Source organism: Mya arenaria, chromosome 10, assembly GCF_026914265.1.
Source record: "Mya arenaria isolate MELC-2E11 chromosome 10, ASM2691426v1".
In the NCBI taxonomy this organism is placed as follows: Eukaryota; Metazoa; Mollusca; class Bivalvia; order Myida; family Myidae; genus Mya; species Mya arenaria.
The window spans coordinates 249,535-271,314 of NC_069131.1; the positions used below are offsets into that span (position 1 = coordinate 249,535).

Consider the following 21,780-nt stretch of genomic DNA (forward strand, 5'->3'; position numbering starts at 1 on the left):
GCAAAACAACCAATCAAAATCATGTCAAGTTAAGAAAAACAACCGTGTAGTTGACAAGCTGCAGGAGATCTCCTGATATTAACTTTATGTTTCAGAAGGCAATTTGGTATGGAGTCTGGTGTGAGAAAATATTTTGCTATATATGTACATTGAAGTATTACATACAAATCTACAAGAAACAACCCTATGTATACTTCATAAGTCCTACACAAAACTGCTCAATCATTGGTATACAACACTGCTGACTCGTATACATTTCTGATATCAAGAGTTTAAACTATTCACACTTCTGTATATGAATTTGATAAATGACATTATGTGACGAATTAGTGCTGTCTAACACTTAAACAATGTATTATCTTAACCAGTGACTGTCATAGCATAATTTCTTGGTGAAGGGTGTACTGTAGCCAACGGTCTAATGAGAATGTTCTTCAAATCTTTAGTATAGCTATTCATGTGATAAAAATAATAATTACCCTACATGTTCCAATCAAATCACAAAGGTGGTAAATAAGATTCTGTGTAACCTTAAACAAAGTGTTCAATACAAATATAGTTAACAAAACCCAATAAATGGTGAAATTGAAACTTTCTTTCAAAGACATACACATTGATTTTTCATTTTGTGTGAATTGGGCCAAGGGCCCAAGCAATGAAATGCTTAGATATGTTTATTTACCATTTATTGTATATCAAACAAAGAATTAGAGCAAAATTAAAGAGAATAAAACTGCTCATCTTAACATGTTTGTACTACTTGACTTGTTGTTATTTAATAAGTGTTGTTCTCTTTTTGGATAAATTAGTACAAAAATATACTTTTTGGGTTGTGAATAAAGAAAAAAAAATGTTGAAAAAAACACTGATGAATATTAAGCACCATATTTTGCATCATGTTAAATAATTTATTTACACCACAAAAAATCCTTCTGCTTATAAAACTCAGAAACTATTTCATTACATCAAACATTCAATCCAAAGAAGTCAGAAGAGTGCGATTGATCGCCCATAAGAGCAGTGTGCAATGAACTCATAGTAATCTGCAGCTGAATCCCTATTACCGAGACATTAGGTAACGATATGCCTCTGCATTATACCACAATTTCAATCATAATTCAATTGTGTACTTTTCACAAAGATATGTTTTATGTCATCTAAAAATACAGAATAGCATTGTGTATCAAAACCTGAACAAATGTATCACCCATATACCTGTATATGCAGTCATTTACATAATAGTAAATCATATAAAAACCTTTCAAGGTCACAAAAAAGGGAATAGTTTTGTTATGGATTTTCTTGAACAGTAAGTGTTGTCATTTCCTTCGCAGGACACAAAAAAAGGAATATTTTTGTTATGAATTTTCTTGAACCCTGAGTGTTGTCATTTCCTCTGGAGGAGGAATAACTATCTCGAAGGTCTGAGATCTTGAGCCTGTCTTAATGTAAACTTTGAGTAGACAATAAATTACTATAAACAGTGAAAAACAAAGGAAACTTTCTACCAATAAAACGTAAAGGAAAGATATAGGCGCAATGTTTTTCATTAAATATCCGACGAATAGCGGGTTCAAGAGCGTCCCTGTGGAGGCTGATATGAGAAACATTGAGGATATCTTTCCTGTCACTTCGAGAATACTTTCTTCGGTCCAAGTAAATATACATGGGAAAATAACAGACATAAAAAATCCAGGTGCCGGTATAAACACCCAGACAGCTGGTTCAGTCATGGTTATAGATGCTATGAACAAGCCGATGAATGCCAGAATCAGGCATATCAAATACCCACAAAGTAATTGTACTGGTCTTAAAAACCTAATCAAAATAATTCCTGTAAATCTACCTACAGTAAAAGCGCCCCAGTAAAGGCTGGTAGCATAGCTGCTTGTACTTTTATCCCACTGTAAATAGTCTACACAAAAGGTGGCTAGAAAACCTGCAAATGTGTCCTCAACAGCACAATAAGACATCATACATGCACACAAAAGAATGCACAATGCAATCTTTAATCCCACCGGTAATTTCGCAGGACGTTTATGGTCAATTTTCTTGGCCGCCATCTTGTGACTGATGCCGCAGCAGCAGATTCGGAAGTACATATAGAAGAATGGTAGAGCGCCAGTGAGGATAACAGCAAGGCTTATCAGAAAGGCAGAGTGGATGTTGGTCTCTCCATACACTGTCACTAGCTCTGTAATTGATACATAGTTATGAGAACTGCAAATGTGTACAGTTTCATTGCACATCATCTATGACATCAACTTCAGGGATATGATTGACCTGGTAGGCATTTCAGGGAAGGGTTTTTGGGCCGCTAAAGGCTGACGCCACTTGATTGTTTTTTCCATTCTGTTACAAAATACATAAAGTGTGTATTGTTTTGGCTTCTCAGTATCAAAAGCCATTTGATTGGACTAGATGAAAGGCTTGAACCAATAAGAAGATGTGTAGCATTGGCTCTAGATGTAACCCAGGCAGTAACGGGTAAAAAGCTCAGAGACTTGTACCCCCCCACCCCATTTTTTTCCAGATTCACGGGTTTCATAAAAAATGGACCCTGGAGCAATCAGATCCACGTACAAATCACATCCCTGAACACTTTTCGTGAAACGAAGCTATGCAATCAAAAATGACTGTTCTTATAGGTTAAAATGAAAAAAGTATGGAAGAGAATGACCACATGAACTGTGTTACCTTTAAATCAGCAAAATTTGCTATAGATCCCAAGAGCACAGCAGAATTAACATAAATGATTGTATATTATTCTTTCAGTAGAAAAATTCATCTAATTTAAAATTAGAATGTTTTCCACTGTGGGCAAATTGTACAAGAGCATTGACACTAACAAAACCAACATCAAGGTTGTAACACTGACTGTTTTCTTCGACAAAAGATGTTAACCTGAAGTATTGCCATTGGTGACATTTTCCAGTATCTTTTCCGAGAGAAATGGCTCTATCACAAGTGGTGCGACGATACCACCAGCCCCAAACGATGCGTGCATCGCCTGCATGTAAGGCCGACCTTCCTCATCCCAAATAGAGACCATGTCAGCATTGGCACCTGGTAGAAGAAATAAGAATTATGTTGTCAGTGGAAATATTTTCAGGATGAGCATTATCTGAAAACTTAAAAAGAAGAGGCCAAAAAGGGCCTATGCTCTACTGGCATGGCTCTTGTGATCATTTTCAATCCAGAGCATGTATATATGGGTAAAAGGCAACAAACATATAGTTCACGTTTTGTGTTTGGATTACCTGAAAACGTTGCACGTTCAACATCTGAGGACAGAAAGTGTTGTAAGCAGATTAGTTGCATTAACTATTTTATTTTAATATATGCCAAGTAAAGGTCATCTGACGAAAAAAATGCATTCAAAACTGTATTCATTGTCAAAATTTCTGTAGCTCTAAAAATAAAAAAAGTTGGTCAAAAGTCAAAGTTAAGGTCATCCGAGGACAACATTGATGTTAATTTGCAAATCTGTACACATGGTCAAAATATCATTGCTGCAGCTTTAAACAAGAGCTGTCACAATATGTGACAAATGCCCCCGAATGTGACATTGACCTATGAACAAGGTCAGTACATGAAAAGTTGATCTTGCCTTTACATGTCAAATATATATGGCACGTTATTTTAAATTGCCTCTGAACATAAAACATACCACCCATATTTGACAACCTATACTCTTATGACCTTATATTCAGCATTCCATTGTGAATAAACACTAAGTGTGATCTTGACCTTAGAGATAGGAACACGGGTCTTGCATGTGACGCATCGTCTTTGTATGTGGAACACATGTGGCAAGTTATTTTAAAATCTGTCCATACAAGGGAAAATTACAGCCCAGACACGAGTTATTGAGCTGGACACACGGACAGACGGACGGTGCGATTTTAATATGCCCACCTTCGGGGGCATAAAAATGGTATATTCTGATAATCATACAGGTTATTCATACATAATTTCTAAAATTCTTAAAGAAGTAAATATAACATATTCTATAGAACAACAAAAATAGTGAGATTAGCCTAATCCTGTTATAAGAGACTTAAAAGTTTCGAGAAATTTGTGCCTGATCTTTTTTCAGCAGTCATATATTTTTATATCAGTGGCTTGCAGATACTTACCATTAAAATCTTCTCATTCCGAGACAAAAATAAAAAGCTGTCAAGCGGTAAATCTGTGAGAGTGCAGCTTTAAAACTTTTATATGCCAAATGAGAAGCCATTGCAACAAAATGTTTGAAATTAACCTGTCTTTTATCTTGAAAAGCACAGTCTACCTTAGAATATCGAACTACACTTTTAGTATAGAATTTACCAGTATCAAGGCCCCCTCCTCCGAGGCCTGACAGGAATCGTAGTGCAAGCATGAGTGGGTATGATCTACACCACGGCTGGAACCCAGTGAACACCGCCATTGTGACGCAGGAAACCCCTATGATCAGCAGCTTGTTGAAGCGGTCAAATAGGATCCCTGAAACATGGAAATATGGTCCCATTACAACTAACATCTCTTTCTTTAAAGGATTTCTTACAACATGAGCATTGCAAACAGATGCTAAAATCCTAGAGAGCATTTCTGGAATGTTGGGTCAGTCATTGTCAGAGACATAATAGATTATACAGCAAACTTTTAACAAACAAACATGTAGGCACAATGGTATTGATTCCCAAAACACATTAGATATTAGTTTTTTACACAATATATCATCCCTTTATTTTCATAACTATTATTGTATAAAAAGAATAGTGTCAATACTATGTGGCTTTAGTCCTCAAATGTTTGCTGAAATAAAAACTGTAAAACCGTTTCACCAAAATAAAAATTGAAATGATTTCATCCATAAATGTTCAAAAGAAAATTTTCACCAAACACCGCTTTGTAATAATTTAAACAAGGGTCAGTAACTATGCTGTATCTGGGCTTCATCACATTTAACAGAATCTCTGGTGCACAACTTACCATTCTGATAAACCTTCATGACAGTAGCTCACACTATTATGGAGTTTCACATGAAAAAATAATGCATGCTATGGTTATTTCTTAAACATAAGTCAAGGGTCATCACTCTTGACTTACAAGATGCAGCTACACACAAACTACATACTGCTTAACATTCCTGAAATCATAGGGGTCCTTATCTTTTTGCTTCTAGGACAAGCACTGGCAGACCTTAGATTTTTTTATGAAGCTTTGGTAAAAGGTAAACATTATTGATTATTATATGTAGATTAAGAAGTTTACGTTCAAAAACATGTTAAGGCCACACCAAATTAATGTTTAGTTCCTCGGATTTTTGCCAAAAAAAATTGGAGCGAGCGAGCAAAAAAAAATAAAAATAAAAGTTTGTCAGTTTTCATAAAAACCGAAGCGAGCGAAGAGAGAAAAATATATTTTTCCTTATATTCAATATAAATAAGAAAGATTGTTCAAAATAATTGCCCTAAAACCCATTGTAATGCCATCTTGAACTGCACCTCTAATGGACATTGGGAAAATGTCAGAAAACATACTATTCATCCGTGTTTAGTACAAACATTATATGGATAAATCTAATTTCTTATATAATTAAAACGTACTTTAATATGACGATCATTCATAATAGTAAATAACCCTGCTTTTAGTAAAAAGTTTGAAACGACTAAAATAAATCTACCTGAATCAGTTTAACATCATAATTATGCAACTGTATTTAGACATAACTTAGGATTGATTTTGGATTTGTAAAAAATGATCACTTACACAGGCATCATCAAACATCAGACTCCATATAACATTGACTAAATTTTGTTTTTATTGTCACAGGAAATGCAATGACATGTGCTTATTAAAACAAAAAGAACAAGGGTATTTTTCAGAGTACTTTTTTTTATTATTTAGATGTTTTTATGCACCAGCCAATTGTATATGCCCCCCCCCCCCTAAGTCCGGAATAGTGGGGACTTTGACTTCCGGTCTCTCAAAACCCGGTAAAATACCCGACCTGCAGGGACACACTGCTGGTAAAATCCCTGCCAAATGGCCCCGCAACCCCGAATACCTATGTGAGGCCCATTCCCGACTATTTTCAATATGAAGACAAAACCACATTCACTAGGCACTGCAGGGCCACCTGAAAGGTCAAAACACAGCCAATTGTCTCTGTTGTCCCCGGTATACTCCTGGAACAAGGGCGAGGGGTGGGCGGGGCAGTGGTTACAATTGACAAGTGCATTACAATCCCAGATTATGCTGCAAATAAAAACAAAATATAAGGTGATAAACTTAGGCTTACTTATGTTGAGGTATATCCAGACCAGTGTTTATATCGCTATTTGTGAAAAAATATTTGTTCAAAACTGTTGTTTTGTCAGAATTTGATCAAAAATGAGCTTGATACATCAATTTGGACCAAACAATAACTCATGTTACAGTTAAGTTGACCTGTCCGATTTCCATTCAAAACGAGTCACTAATTACGCAATAAAATCGCTACCAGTCTCAGATACACATGCTTTATTGCATAATGATTGCTTTAAATAATGATCCTTTAGTGCATGCAACGATCAACAATGACTTCAAGCATGCTCAAAACATATTTATTGTCAAAAATAAGATTTAATTTCCAAAATTCGAGCCACATTGTATTCGAGCCACATTGTTTATACCGGAAGCCGCCATTTTGATTGAATTTATTGAAACCCATGCTAAACCGATCGATATACAGTATAAAAACACTACGCATCGGTAACTTCCATTTATAAAAACACGAAAACTAGCGTAGAAAAATTATACTTGATTATTTTTAACCTTTTAATAAATTATTACCTGAAAAAAATCTGCTTGGCGATCAAAATGAAGGTGCGGGCGCACAAAAAAAATAAAAAAAATTTTTTTTACATTTTCAAAAAAATAGGAGCGGTAAATCCGCGGAACGAAATATCAATTTGGTGTGGCCTAATGAAGGAGAAAAAACACATCCTTCGAAAACCATCGTAAAACTTCACTGAAAAGTAAAATGAACATGCAAGCTTTCAATGATTTCGGCAACTAGATAAAATGAAAAACAATGAAGGAACATTAACTTAAATTTGATTGACCTCACATCCAAATGCGAATGGCTGAAACCAATTTGTTGGGCTTTTGGGGCTGCTTTTATAGGCTCCCAATTGGGGTCGAACGAGCAATGCCCTCTCCTCAAGAAGCAAAAAAAAGCATTTTTAGAAGTTACCCAAAACCACCAGTTAAGTTTTTAATCAGCACCTCTATTAGGCTCTAACCCCATAAAAAATAAAACCCTTTTTGAGTCCATTGACAACCACAAGTCAGCGAACAAATCACATCCCTTGTAAAATACAAAAAATATAAAACAAAAAGAACGCATCAGAAAAAGGAAATTCAGTAGACAAAATAATAAATTGTTGAAGAAATGACGAAAAACTTTGTCTTTTTACAACAAAATTACTTACATGTAAAAGTTGGGCAGTCAACTTACAACATAAGAGATGTCCTTGTCTATAAGACAAGATGTTTTATTCACTTCTATAATAAAACCTTCAGTACTGCACAGCAGAACATATAGAATTGAAATCTGATACATCGCAGAGGCAATAAACACAAATTGTGTACTGTACACTGATTTGAGGGGTAGGGGGTCACTTAAAGAAGGCTGACACTTATAAGCCCTCTTAAGAACGTAAAATTCTAGTTGCTAAATCTTATTTTGGGTATAAATGGCAGCTCAATGATATTGTTAGTACATTTATCGCACAAATTCTGCTTGTACATTTTATCGGTTCTCCATGGTACTCGTTTTTCATATAGCAGCGACAGTTTCACTGCTTTTAAAGAGAAAACACATGCTTTAAATATAATATCACATTTGTGCCCACTGTATATCAAAATATTTAACTTGTTGCACATAATGATAATGCTTGGCAGAGTGATCAAAGTATCAATCAGTGCAACTTGTAGAACACTTTCAATTAACAAACACTTATTCATGTAATTTCATTAAAACTGTATTAACAAGTACTAAGAACTATTTGTGTTACCTATATTAAATAATCATGTAACTAGATGAATCATTGAATTTGACCCCAAATGTTGAAATACGAAATCATTTTCAATCTGACCTTGTATCACTAAGATATGGACCAGAAACAAGCTATCATCAGTAAGGCTGATAAAGTCTATATAAAGCCCGCGATTCACATAACATGCCGGTACAAATAAAAGGTGAATTTCATGCTATTGAAATTCATGTATTAGACCATTGACTCGATTATTTCTGAAGTTAAACGTATGTATATTTTTGGTATAATTTTTTTGGGGAAAACCAGAATATCTATAATTCCGGGCTTAAACTATTGTAACAATATTATCAACCATAATGTCCTTCGGACATACGTGATTATTTTTTAATTATTTTTTACCGCCTGTTCCTTGCAAATTGGGAAAAATGCTGACTTTGAGAAAAATACAAAATCAGGCAATAATAGCTAATATAATGTCAAATATACATTATTTCTTTTTTATGCATACATAACGTGTGAAAGAGTTAGTATTGTCAAGTAAAAATGTGTTTATTTTCAAGAAATGTATTGCTTTTTTATTTATAAATGTAGTCTACATTTATCAAATTCGGAAAAAACCCCACAAAATGGACATTTTTTAGCTATGGGAAACAGCCATTAGAAGGCAATAAATTGCACCAAAAAGTCACTAATGCCCGCCATGTTATCTTTGAAAAAATAACCTGGTTATCTACATGCACGTTTTTCTTCTGATTTATTGCGCCAACTAGATGCTATGCATTAATTTTGTCATCCTTGTAATTATCAACAAACATTTCAAGGACGATAAATCCCCATGAAAATCATTATATAATTCTGACCATTATGGATATTCTTCCATGAAGTTATAATGTTCTTGATGCATTACACTGTTTGGTATGTCACCAGCTGCTGATTGGTCTGTCACCAAGCTGCTGTTTGATCTGATACCAGCTGTTTAGTCTTTTACCAGCTGTTTACTCTATCACCAGCTGCTGATTGGTCTGCCACCAGCTGTTTAGTCTGTCACCAGGAGTTAAGTTTGTCACCAGCTTCTGATCAGTCTGTCACCAAGCTGCTGTTTGATCTGTCACAAGCAGTTTAGTCTGTCACCAGATGCTGATTGGTCTGTCACCAGCTGTTTAGTATTTCACTAACTTTTTGGCCTCTCACCAGCTGCTGATTGGTCTGTCACCAGCTTATGATAGGTCTGTCACCAGCTTCTGATTGGTCTGTCACCAGCTGATCAGTCTTTCATCAAGCTGTTGGTTGGCCTGTCACCAGCTTCTGATTGGTCTGTCGCCAGCTGCTGATTGGTCTGTCACCAGCTTCTGATCGGTCTGTTAACAGCTTCTGATAGGTCTGTCACCAGGTTGCTGAACGGTCTGTCACCAGCTGTTGTTTCATCTGTCACCAACTTCTGATCGACCTGTCACCAGCTGCTGATCGGTCTGTCACCAGCTTCTGATCGGTCTGTTACCAGCTGCTGTTTGGTCTGTCACCAGCTTCTGATCGGCCTGTCACCAGCTTCTGATCAGTCTGTCACCAGCTTCTGATCGGTCTGTCACCAGCTTCTGATTGGTCTGTCACCAGCTGTACAGTCTTTCATCAAGCTGCTATTTGGTATGTCACCAGCTTCTGATCGGTCTGTCACCAGCTTCTGATCTGTCTGGCACGAAATGCTGATCGGTCTGTCACCAGCTTCTGATCTGTCTGTCACCAGCTGTTCAGTCTTTCACCAAGCTGCTGTTTGGTCTGTCACAAGCTTCTGATCGGTCTGTCACCAGCTTCTGATCGGTCTGTCACCAGCTTCTGATATGTCTGGCACCAAATGCTGATCGGTCTGTCACCAGCTTCTAATCTGTTTGTCACCAGCTTCTGATCGGTCTGTCACCTGATGCTGATCGGTCTGTCAACAGCTTCTGATCGGTCTGTCACCAGCTGTTCAGTCTTTCACCAAGCTACTGTTTGATCTGTCATCAGCTGCTGATCGGTCTGCCAGCTGCTTCTGATCGGTCTTTAAGCAGCTTCTCATCGGTCTGTCACCAGATGCTGATCGGTCTGTCACCAGCTTCTGATCTGTCTGTCACCAGCTGTTCAGTCTTTCACCAAGCTACTGTTTGGTCTGTCACCAGCTGCTGATCGGTCTGTCAGCAGCTTCTGATTGGTCTGTCAGCAGTGTCTGATCGGTCTGTCACCAGATGCTGATTGGTCTGTCAACAGCTTCTGATCTGTCTGTCACCTGCTGTACAGTGTTTCACCAAGCTGCTGTTTGGTTTGTCACCAGCTTCTGACTGGTCTGTCACCAGCTTCTGATCGGTCTGTCAACAGCTTCTGATCTGTCTGTCACCTGCTGTACAGTTTCTCTCCAAGCTGCTGTTTGGTCTTATACCAGCTTCTGATCGGTCTGTCACCAGCTTCTGATCGGTCTTTCATCAAGCTGTTGGTTGGCCTGTCACCAGCTTCTGATTGGTCTGTCAGCAGCTTCTGATCTGTCTGTCACCAGCTTCTGATCGGTCTGTCAACAGCTTCTGATCGGTCAGTCACAAGCTGATCAGTTTTTCATCAAGCTGTTGGTTGGCCTGTCACCAGCTTCTGATTGGTCTGTCACCAGCTGCTGATTGGTCTGTCACCAGTTTCTGATCGGTCTGTCAACAGCTTCTGATTGGTCTGTCACCAGCTGATCAGTCTTTCATCAAGCTATTGGTTGGCCTGTCACCAGCTTCTGATTGGTCTGTCACCAGCTGCTGATTGGTCTGTCACCAGCTTCTGATCGGTCTGTCAACAGCTTCTGATTGGTCTGTCACCAGGTTGCTGAACGGTCTGTCACCAGCTGTTGTTTCGTCTGTCACCAGCTTCTGATCGACCTGTCACCAGCTGCTGATCCATCTGATACCAGCTGCTGTTTGGTCTGTCACCAGCTTCTGATCGGCCTGTCACCAGCTTCTGATCAGTCTGTCACCAGCTTCTGATCGACCTGTCACCAGCTGTTCAGTCTTTCACCAAGCTGCTGTTTGGTCTGTCACCAGCTTCTGATTGGTCTGTCACCAGCTTCTGATCTGTCTGTCACCAGCTGTTCAGTCTTTCACCAAGCTGCTGTTTGGTCTGTCACCAGCTGCTGATTGGTCTGGCAGCAGCTTCTGATCGGTCTGTCAGCAGCTTCTGATCGGTCTGTCACCAGATGCTGATCGGTCTGTCAACAGCTTCTGATCTGTCTGTCACCTGCTGTTCAGTGTTTCACCAAGCTGCTGTTTGGTCTGTCACCAGCTTCTGATCGGTCTGTCACCAGCTTCTGATCGGGCTGTCAGCAGCTTCTAATCGGTCTGTCACCAGCTTCTGATCAGTCTGTCAGCAGCTTCTGATCTGTCTGTCACCAGCTTCTGATCGGTCTGTCAACAGCTTCTGATCAGTCTGTCATCAGATGCTGATCGGTCTGTCAACAGCTTCTGATCGGTCTGTCACCAGCTTCTGATTGGTCTGTCACCAGATGCTAATCGGTCTGTCAACAGCTTTTGATCGGTCTGTCACCAGCTGCTGATCGGTCTGTCACCAGCTTCTGATCGGTCTGTCACCAGATGCTAATCAGTCTGTCACCAGATGCTGATCGGTCTGTCACCAGATGCTAATCAGTCTGTCACCAGATGCTGATCGGTCTGTCACCAGCTTCTGATCGGTCTGTCACCAGCTTCTGAGCGGTCTTTCACCAGCTGTTAAATCTGTCTCCAGCTGTTAAGTCTATCACCAGCTGCTGATTGGTCTGCAACCAGCTGTTTAGTATGTCATCAGGGGTTTAGTATGTCACCAATTCTCAAGTCTGTCGCCAAGCTGCTGATTGTTCTGTCACCAACTGTTTAGTCTGTCACCAGGAGTTTAGTTTGTCGCCAGCTTCTGATCGGTCTGGCAGTGTCACCAGCTGCTGATTTGTCTGTCACCAAGCTGATGATTGGTCAGCCACTAGCTATTTAGTCTGTCAACTGGAGTTTAGTTTGTCACCAGTTGTTGAGTCTGTGACCAAGCTGATGTTTGGTCTGTCACAAACTGTTTAATCTGTCTCCAGCTGTTAAGTCTATCACCAGCTGCTGATTGGTCTGCAACCAGCTGTTTAGTCTGTCATCAGGAGTTTAGTATGTCACCAATTCTCAAGTCTGTCACCAAGCTGTTGTTTGTCTGTCACCAGCTCTTTAGTCTTTCACCAGCTCTTTAGTCTATCACCAGCTGCTGATTGGTCTTCCAACAGTTGTTTAGTCTGTCACCAGGAGTTAAGAATGTCACCAACATATATTCTGTCACCACCTGCTGATTGGTTTGTCACCAAGCTGCATTTTGGTCTGTCACCAGCTGTTTAGTCAGTCGCCAGCTGTTTATCCTTTATGACACAATTTATCACGTGGTATACACACACTGATAATAATATCACAGGTTACTCACTCAGTTCACTTCAGTGTTCAATCTCATTATCTTTAAGATTTATAAAGTTTGAAAATAGTTCCAGATAAGAAATGAAATTGTGTAAATATGCAGAAAATCATGAACAACTAATTTGATTTTGATCATTTGCATATAAAAATGCATTGAATTGAGTCAATGCATCCTTCAAAAAGAGCACTGGTCCATAAAATCTAGCCAAGCCTTCTTTCAAAATGGCAAAATAACATCATTTCTTTTACAAACAAGATCTGTCACAGAGACAGCGCGCTCGACTATTCCGCCGCTTTTCAGTGTAAGGATTGAAAAGTTTTGGCAAAATATGGATCACTGTAAACTTAGATAAGATTTCAATGCAATACATGATGTATTTGCTGAGATATTATCATAAATGTGGTTACAAGCAAAATTTAAACCAGAATTTCTAAGTCCAATAATAAAGGGCCATTATTTGCAAAATACAGTTATCAAACTTGGATATTCAAGTATGTTGGGTGGTTGAGTACCATTGTATAAAGTTTCAATGCAATACATGAAGTAGTTGCTGAGATATTAACCTATATATGTGCTAACATGCAAAACTTTAACCATAATTTCTAAGTCGCATAATAAAGGGGCAAAAATTAAATAATATGCAAGATAGAGTTATCTTTCCTGATTAATTAAGAAGGTTGAATGGTTGGGAGCCTGTGTTTGAAGTTTCAATGCAATACATGATGTATTTGAATTTAAAAAATGAATAAAAAAGGGCCATAATTTGAATTAAATGCAAACTAGTGGTGCCATAGAGATATCTTACTTGGTTATTTAAGTAGATTGGATAGTTGAGTACCATTGTATAAAGTCTCAATGCAATACATCAAGGAGTTGCTGAGATATTAACCTATGTGTGCTTACATGCAAAACATAAACCAGAATTTCTAAGTCAAATAATAAAGGCCCATAATTTGCATTATATTCCAAAAGTGTTACCTAACTTCATTAAATTAGTAGGTTAGATAGTTGGGAATACATATCTGAAGTTTCAATGAAATACATGATGTATTTGCTGAGATATTGACTTAAATGTGGTTACATGCTAAACCTTAACCAGAATTTTTAAGTTGAATAATAAAGGGCAATTATTTGCATTAAATGCAAACTAGAGTTATCTAACTTGATAAATTAAGTAGGTTTGATGGTTGAGTACCATTGTCTAAAGTCTTAATGCAATAGATCAAGTAGTTGCTGAGAAATTAACCTATGTGTGCTTACATGCAAAACCTTAACCAGAATTTCTAAGTCAAATAATAAAGGCCCATTATTTGCATTAAATGCAAACTAGAGTTATCTAACTTGGTTAATTAAGTAGGTTGGATGGTTGCGTACCATTGTATAAAGTCTTAATGCAATACATCAAGTAAATGCTGGGAAATTAACCTATATGTGCTTACATGCAAAATTTTAACCAGAATTTCTTAGTCAAATAATAAAGGCCCTTTATTTGCATTAAATACAAAGTAGAGTTATCTAACTTCATTAATTTAGTAGGTTAGATAGTTAGGAATACATATTTAAAGTTTCAATGCTATACATGATGTGTTTACTTAGATAATGACTTAAAGTTGCTTACATGCAAAACCTTAACCAAGGTGTGACGCCGACGCCAACGCCGAAGCCAACGCTTGGGTGAGTAGTTTTCCTCTCCATATTCTTCGAATAGTCGAGCTAAAAAGTTGAAAGCACTACATCAAACACATACCTCCAAGCAAGGAGCCAACCAGGTAGCCAATACCAGCAGTGGTGAAAAGCCAGGAACCAGCTTCAAGGTCCTGGTTGACAATCTGGCGCAAATCAGCAAAGGACGGACCATACAGTCCAACCATCCAGCCCTGTCAGAAAAAAAAAATGTTTTAGTTATCAGTTAAAGATGCTCTAAGCTGATATGACTCACACTTGAATCTGTTACCTGGGTGAAGGAACTTGAGTCTGTTACCTAGGTGATGGAATATAAATCTGTTACCTGGCTGATGGAACTTTAGTATGTTACCTGGGTGGTGGAACTTGAGTATGTTACCTGGGTGATGGAACTTGAGTCTGTTACCTGGGTGATGGAACTTGAGTCTGTTACCTGGGTGATGGAACTTTAGTATGTTACCTGGGTGATGGAACTTGAGTATGTTACCTGGGTGATGGAACTTTAGTATGTTACCTGGGTGGTGGAACTTGAGTATGTTACCTGGGTGATGGAACTTGAGTCTGTTACCTGGGTGATGGAACTTGAGTCTGTTACCTGGCTGATGGAACTTTAGTATGTTACCTGGGTGGTGGAACTTGAGAATGTTACCTGGGTGATGGAACTTGAGTCTGTTACCTGGGTGATGGAACTTGAGTCTGTTACCTGGGTGGTGGAACTTGAGTCTGTTACCTGGCTGAATGAACTTGAGTCTGTTACCTGGGTGATGGAACTTGAGTCTGTTACCTGGCTGATGGAACTTGAGTCTGTTACCTGGCTGAATTAACTTGAGTCTGTTACCTGGGTGGTGGAACTTGAGTCTGTTACCTGGCTGATGGAACTTGAGTCTGTTACCTGGGTGATGGAACTTGAGTCTGTTACCTGGCTGATGGAACTTGACTATGTTACCTGGCTGATGGAACTTCAGTATGTTACCTGGCTGACTTAACTTGAGTCTGTTACCTGGCTGATGGAACTTGAGTCTGTTACTTGGCTGATGGAACTTGAGTCTGTTACCTGGCTGATGGATATTGAGTCTGTTACCTGGCTGATAGAACTTGAATCTGTTACCTGGCTGAATTAACTTGAGTCTGTTACCTGGGTGGTGGAACTTGAGTCTGTTACCTGGGTGATGGAACTTGAGTCTGTTACCTGGCTGATGGAACTTGAGTCTGTTACCTGGGTGATGGAAATTGAGTAGGTTACCTGGCTGAATTAACTTGAGTCTGTTACCTGGCTGATGGAACTTGAGTCTGTTACTTGGCTGATGGAACTTGAGTCTGTTACCTGGCTGATGGAACTTGAGTCTGTTACCTGGCTGATGGAACTTGAGTCTGTTACCTGGCTGAATTAACTTGAGTCTGTTACCTGGGTGGTGGAACTTGAGTCTGTTACCTGGGTGATGGAACTTGAGTCTGTTACCTGGCTGATGGAACTCTAGTCTGTTACCTGGGTGATGGAACTTGAGTCTGTTACCTGGCTGATGGAACTTGAGTCTGGTACCTGGCTGATGGAACTTGAGTCTGTTACCTGGCTGATGAAACTTTAGTTTGTTACCTGGGTGATGGAACTTGAGTCTGTTACCTGGCTGATGGAACTTTAGTCTGTTACCTGGGTGATGGAACTTGAGAGTGTTACCTGGGTGATGGAACTTGAGTCTGTTACCTGGGTGATGGAACTTAAGTCTGTTACCTGGGTGGTGGAACTTGAGTCTGTTACCTGGGTGATGGAACTTGAGTCTGTTACCCGGGTGATGGACAAGCCACAGGCAAAAACCTTTTGTGGATGTCTGTTCAATTCTGTTAGTATGCATCAACTTTTTCCCTCCATAGGTTCTGGACAAATGGCACAATTTAACTTGTATAAGTTATCCTCCCAATATAGCCTCCAAAAAACATTCATGACAAATAAGTTTAAACAATAATTTACCAGTCCAAAACATGACCAGAACAGCCAAAATGAATGGATAAATCGTCTCCTGAAGAGATGATCAACTCGGAGTCGATGACAGAGATCTAATTTTTTGTAGTCAACTGCCTCTTCATCATCTGGCACAGTGGATGGCAGGTCTGTAAAACAAGCTTGAATGACTATGGCTGCATAACAATTCATCACTAACAAGTAAACCCACTGGTTTGATCACCTCGGCACACTTTCAATGAGGATTGTAAGGTTTAGTTTGTAAATATCAGGCATAACCCTGTTTTTGATGTAAATTGCGCTTCAATAAAAATATTGTTAGGACATTTATCACATTGATTTTGCAGTAACCAAACCAATGTCCCCTGAGTTCTCTTAAAAGAGTTAAGCTTAGGAAAAATATATCTTATTTAACAGGTTCCTGTTTGACCACTAAAATTCTTATATTTAATTATATATAAACTTAAAAAATGGTCAGTTAATTTACTATATATGATAGTTCAACCAAATTTTTTTAGAACCCTGCGAATAGTATAAACTTTTCATGTTATGTTAAGGACAAAAGTTAAGTATGAAAATTAACAACGGGCAATAACTAAAAATACTGAATCCAGAGTTATGGTTCCTGGAAAGACTTCAACAATATGCCAAAATCCATATTGCATTTTTTTTATAATTTGAAAAAACATATTGTTTTCTGCTGATAAATGCCATTCCAGGAAAGAAAATTGAAACAAGTGATTAAAACCATGATTATAGAAAGTGTTCTCAAAAATTGAAAACAAAAATCTATCAAACCTTTCTGTGGCTGACTAGATAACGACTAACAAGAGACAGTCTCATTGCTGTTTATAATAATTAAAACTTAAATCCATATGTGTAACAATACACCATTAGATTAATTAGAACATCATCACCTGGCCCAAACTTCCCAAAACTTCTCTAGTCTCTTAAAACAGGATTAAGCTAAGCTCACTGTAGTTGTCTTTCAATAATTTGCGTAATATTTATTTCTTTAAGTAATTTTTTATGTTTTAGATGGAAATTATCATTATGATAATCACACTAAACTTTTTTTTATTAATCCAATTCCAAAGAATGTACTTTGCCTAATTGATATAAGCTACTTAAGCATGTTAAGCTTAAGAATTTTCAAGAAATTGGGGCCTGCGACTATGACAAAAACCAAGTTTAAAGACTGACATTGGTTCTTCTGGAGAACCAGTTTTGATTGACAATCCTAAAGGCTTCTGTGTAGAAAGTGCTGATATAGTCTCACCAACCCAAACTTTTAATAGACTATCTGACTGATTCCTTGGAAATGATAAAAATAATAAAAAGTCTCTAGAGAAAAAATAATCAACATTTTCTGGCCATTGCAGCTGATCACTGAAAGGTTAACCTGGGTCAATAGTGTCAGTCAAAAGTTGTTATTCCCATTCAGGTATCATAAAACATTTCTTAACTAAAAGTCAATTTCCTAAATAAAAAAGGTATAAGTGATTTTTCCATGAAAGTATACATTTTGAATCAGATCAATGATTATAAATTATTTCTGATATAATGAAGTAATTATAGCAAATGATGATTGAGATACTTAACTTAAGAAAATGTTATGATATGACTTAAGGTGCTTTATGAATACAAGGATACCAATGTCAGTCTTTAACAACAAATGCACATATAAAACTTGTGATATACATATTTTCATCTGGGAAAACAATAAACAGGTCAAAATACTCAAAATGCTGCAAACAGCCTTTGTCTAACTGATTGATTAGCACTGTTTTCTATGTTTATTAGAAAAACAAAAGAAAAAAAGTAAGCGTTTATATCAAAATACTAAAAGATTATTTAATTTCAATTGTTTAATAAATACTCCAGCTAGTGTCTACAAACTCCAGCTAGTGTCTACAAACTCGAGCTAGTGTCTAAATACTCGAGCTAGTGTCTAAATACTCGAGCTAGTGTCTTCATACTCGAGCTAGTGTCTACAAACTCGAGCTAGTGTCTTCATACTCGAGCTAGTGTCTAAATACTCGAGCTAGTGTCTACATACTCGAGCTAGTGTCTACATACTCGAGCTAGTGTCTACATACTCGAGCTAGTGTCTAAATACTCGAGCTAGTGTCTAAATACTCGAGCTAGTGTCTACATACTCCAGCTAGTGTCTACAAACTCGGGCTAGTGTCTACATACTCGAGCTAGTGTCTAAATACTCGAGCTAGTGTCTAAATACTCGAGCTAGTGTCTACATACTCGAGCTAGTGTCAACATACTCGAGCTAGTGTCTACATACTCGAGCTAGTGTCTAAATACTCGAGCTAGTGTCTACATACTCGAGCTAGTGTCTAAATACTTGAGCTAGTGTCTACATACTCGAGCTAGGGTCTACATACTCGAGCTAGTGTCTACATACTCGAGCTAGTGTTTAAATACTCGAGCTAGTGTCTACATACTCGAGCTAGTGTCTACATACTTGAACTAGTGTTTAAATACTCGAGCTAGTGTCTACAAACTCGAGCTAGTGTCTAAATACTCGAGCTAGTGTCTAAATACTCGAGCTAGTGTCTAAATACTCGAGCTAGTGTCTACATACTCGAGCTAGTGTCTACAAACTCGAGCTAGTGTCAAAATACTCGAGCTAGTGTCTAAATACTCGAGCTAGTGTCTACATACTCGAGCTAGTGTCTAAATACTCGAGCTAGTGTATACATACTCGAGCTAGTGTCTAAATACTTGAGCTAGTGTCTAAATACTCGAGCTAGTGTCTACATACTCCAGCTAGTGTCTACAAACTTGAGCTAGTGTCTACATACTCGAGCTAGTGTCTAAATACTCGAGCTAGTGTCTACATACTCGAGCTAGTGTCTAAATACTCGAGCTAGTGTCAACATACTCGAGCTAGTGTCTACATACTCGAGCTAGTGTCTAAATACTCGAGCTAGTGTCTACATACTCGAGCTAGTGTCTAAATACTCGAGCTAGTGTCTACATACTCGAGAGCTAGTGTCTACATACTCGAGCTAGTGTTTAAATACTCGAGCTAGTGTCTACATACTCGAGCTAGTGTCTACATACTCGAGCTAGTGTTTAAATACTCGAGCTAGTGTCTACATACTCGAGCTAGTGTCTAAATACTCGAGCTAGTGTCTAAATACTCGAGCTAGTGTCTAAATACTCGAGCTAGTGTCTAAATACTCGAGCTAGTGTCTACATACTCGAGCTAGTGTCTACAAACTCGAGCTAGTGTCAAAATACTCGAGCTAGTGTCTAAATACTCGAGCTAGTGTCTACATACTCGAGCTAGTGTCTAAATACTCGAGCTAGTGTATACATACTCGAGCTAGTGTCTAAATACTCGAGCTAGTGTCTAAATACTCGAGCTAGTGTCTACATACTCCAGCTAGTGTCTACAAACTCGAGCTAATGTCTACATACTCGAGCTAGTGTCTAAATACTCGAGCTAGTGTCTACATACTCGAGCTAGTGTCTAAATACTCGAGCTAGTGTCAACATACTCGAGCTAGTGTCTACATACTCGAGCTAGTGTCTAAATACTCGAGCTAGTGTCTACATACTCGAGCTAGTGTCTAAATACTCGAGCTAGTGTCTACATACTCGAGCTAGGGTCTACATACTCGAGCTAGTGTCTACATACTCGAGCTAGTGTTTAAATACTCGAGCTAGTGTCTACATACTCGAGCTAGTGTCTACATACTCGAGCTAGTGTTTAAATACTCGAGCTAGTGTCTACAAACTCGAGCTAGTGTCTACATACTCGAGCTAGTGTCTAAATACTCGAGCTAGTGTCTACATACTCGAGCTAGTGTCTAAATACTCGAGCTAGTGTCTACATACTCGAGCTAGTGTCTACAAACTCGAGCTAGTGTCTAAATACTCGAGCTAGTGTCTAAATACTCGAGCTAGTGTCTACATACTCGAGCTAGTGTCTAAATACTCGAGCTAGTGTCTACATACTTGAGCTAGTGTCTAAATACTCGAGCTAGTGTCTAAATACTCGAGCTAGTGTCTACATACTCCAGCTAGTGTCTACAAACTTGAGCTAGTGTCTACATACTCGAGCTAGTGTCTAAATACTCGAGCTAGTGTCTACATACTCGAGCTAGTGTCTACATACTCGAGCTAGTGTCAACATACTCGAGCTAGTGTCTACATACTCGAGCTAGTGTCTTAATACTCGAGCTAGTGTCTACATACTCGAGCTAGTGTCTACATACTCGAGCTAGTGTTTAAATACTCGAGCTAGTGTCTACATACTCGAGCTAGTGTCTAAATACTCGAGCTAGTGTCTAAATACTCGAGCTAGTGTCTAAATACTCGAGCTAGTGTCTAAATACTCGAGCTAGTGTCTACATACTCGAGCTAGTGTCTACAAACTCGAGCTACTGTCAAAATACTCGAGCTAGTGTCTACATCAAAATTGAACGTATATCAAGACTGAATCTGCCCATATATATCTGCAGGGTTAGGGTTATATATATATCTGCAGTGTTATGTAAACTGTCATTGTCTGTACCTCAATATATATCTGCAGTGTTATGTAAACTGTCATTGTCTGTACCTCAATATATATCTGCAGTGTTATGTAAACTGTCATTGTCTGTACCTCAATATATATCTGCAGTGTTATGTAAACTGTCATTGTCTGTACCTCAATATATATCTGCAGTGTTATGTAAACTGTCATTGTCTGTACCTCACCTTTTACACCTTTGAGTTCAGTTTCTGGAACTGGCAGAAATGAGTCTGTGTCAACTGCCCCAACATTCTGTTCCTCATCAATGGCGTTCCCTTTAACATCACAGTCCAACTCTGTTTGGGTCATGGTGCCAGCTACCAATATCAATTGATTAATTATACAGGTATTAAGATACAAATTGTTGCATTTACACCAAATTCAAGCTCTTAACTAATCATATAACACACAGATCACAATGATAGCGGTTGTTTGGTCAGCTTGGAAGCCTATTTTTCATTTATTTCGTTATTAGGCTAGGGTTAATTAACCAAATAAAATAACCAGTCAAACTAGTTTAAAAATATTGACCTATAAAGCTTCTAGATTTTTTTTAATGCATTATCATTTTACTGACCATGTATCAATTCTTATATTTCTTCCCATTAGTGAGTTAAGTTACAAACAACTAAGATTTACAAGTACCTTTATCTACTTTCAAATTAAATATGAAACAAGTTGACAGTTAAATGGGACAAGAACAAGGAAGTTGGACGATAACAACCATTTCCACTTTAAGAATTCTTCCAGGGGTATTTCAATTCAACTTAAGAAAAGAGATATTACCAGGGGGTCCAACGTGAAATGTGTTCGCCGAATTTTAAGTGAGGGAAATTGTGTGAAGCCGAATAAAATGGCGGCGTTGAACTGAATTTCGGTGTTTCAAGGATGTATTTTCACATGGAAAGTAAGTTATATCACCTTTCTCACAATATAAATACGCCTACCCGGAGACCACACGTGTAAGCGTCTCTCGGTTTTTTAACCTATGTTTCTAGAGGAATTTACAAAAAAGTTATTGAATGTATAAGCTGAACGATTGATTGTTTACAAAGTGAAATTAGAAAATTGCGAGACTTGAAACTGTGTTTTCGGCACAAATTTACCATTCTTGTACCTGTTTTAGCTAATTG

General features: G+C 38.2%; 1 protein-coding gene across 1 annotated transcript in view; it reads right to left on the minus strand.

The window, feature by feature from the left end:
- Window positions 1-296: 296 nt before the first annotated feature.
- LOC128206686 (sodium-dependent glucose transporter 1A-like) overlaps window positions 297-21,780 on the minus strand; it is a 30,269-nt gene continuing 8,785 nt past the window's right edge. The window contains exons 2-7 of the mRNA XM_052909299.1: window positions 20,833-20,964; window positions 16,117-16,256; window positions 14,215-14,344; window positions 4,333-4,488; window positions 2,905-3,066; window positions 297-2,194 (exon numbers count right to left, since the gene is read on the minus strand). Coding sequence (XP_052765259.1) covers window positions 1,359-2,194; window positions 2,905-3,066; window positions 4,333-4,488; window positions 14,215-14,344; window positions 16,117-16,256; window positions 20,833-20,956 — 1,548 coding nt within the window. The 5' untranslated portion in view covers window positions 20,957-20,964 and the 3' untranslated portion in view covers window positions 297-1,358. The remainder of the gene's footprint in view (window positions 2,195-2,904; window positions 3,067-4,332; window positions 4,489-14,214; window positions 14,345-16,116; window positions 16,257-20,832; window positions 20,965-21,780) is intronic.